The sequence below is a fragment of the Austrofundulus limnaeus genome, unplaced genomic scaffold (genome assembly GCF_001266775.1).
Source record: "Austrofundulus limnaeus strain Quisiro unplaced genomic scaffold, Austrofundulus_limnaeus-1.0 Scaffold421, whole genome shotgun sequence".
NCBI classification, from domain to species: Eukaryota; Metazoa; Chordata; class Actinopteri; order Cyprinodontiformes; family Rivulidae; genus Austrofundulus; species Austrofundulus limnaeus.
The window spans coordinates 196956-197972 of NW_013952823.1; the positions used below are offsets into that span (position 1 = coordinate 196956).

Sequence of the window (1017 nt, forward strand, 5' to 3'; positions counted from 1 at the left end):
ATGTACAGTGTGAGTGTCATCACTCTACACTGTTTCTGTTTGGAGAAAAATGACGTGTTGCAACCGTCCCTTGTTGTTACTGTCCCCGGTCTCCCATCATCACACCTGTGTCAACAGGGCTGCGAGTGCAGAGACAACTGAGCAGGAGGAGTTCAAAAAAATGAAGAAATATAGTGTTTTAAAACACATATAGAGAGAATAAATCCTCAAAAGTTCCCCTCCTGCTGTGGAAAAGTTATGTCGAGGATAGGATTTGTCTTGAGTGGAAAAAATGAAGAAATTAACACATTAATGTGATGTTAGTGTGAAGTTACTGTCTCTCATCGAACTCAACAGGTTTGGTCCACGACAGATCAGAGTCGAGTCTGCCATGCTGAGGAATTACAACTGCGGCACCATGGCGGCACCGTATGAGTCCCTGATGGTTGCTGACATCGGGGATGTAAATGTGAACGTGTTTGATCTGAAGGACACCTGCAGGCGCATCAGGGAGACCTACAGAAAGATCGTGGCCACCGGCTGCATTCCTCTGACCATGGGTAAAAAGGACTTCCTTCACATTTTGTTCACTCTGATCCACAGACCAACATAGTAAATGATTTATAGATAAATGAACTCTGGAACATTTGTAAAATCATTAATCTTTTCTGTGGCCTTGTACACTTTGGAGCGTGTTCAGTCAGATGTTAAGGAAATGTTGTATCTGCAGGTGGTGATCACACAATTGCATACCCAATACTGCAAGCTGTTGCTGAGAAGTAAGTATATATCTGTGCTAAAAGCTCAGATGTTCTGTGTGAAAACTGTAGATGGGCTGAAATGGTGTAAAATGAACATTTAAAACAAAATGTAACGACTGAAATATTCATATCAGTCATTCTGAATGACTTTGTCGTGTAAACTGGCTTCTGGTTCCACAGGAAAGCCTACATCTCCCATTCAGTCCAAAAAGAGTAAGGAGATAAAGATCTGCATTCTGACAGTCAAGTTTTGTTTGTAAAATATTAAACCTTAAAT

General features: G+C 41.2%; 1 protein-coding gene across 1 annotated transcript in view; it reads left to right on the forward strand.

Moving 5' to 3' along the window:
- agmat (agmatinase (putative)) overlaps positions 1 to 1017 on the forward strand; it is a 16443-nt gene that overhangs the window by 4737 nt on the left and 10689 nt on the right. The window contains exons 2-3 of the mRNA XM_014024410.1: positions 337 to 539; positions 710 to 758. Coding sequence (XP_013879864.1) covers positions 337 to 539; positions 710 to 758 — 252 coding nt within the window. The remainder of the gene's footprint in view (positions 1 to 336; positions 540 to 709; positions 759 to 1017) is intronic.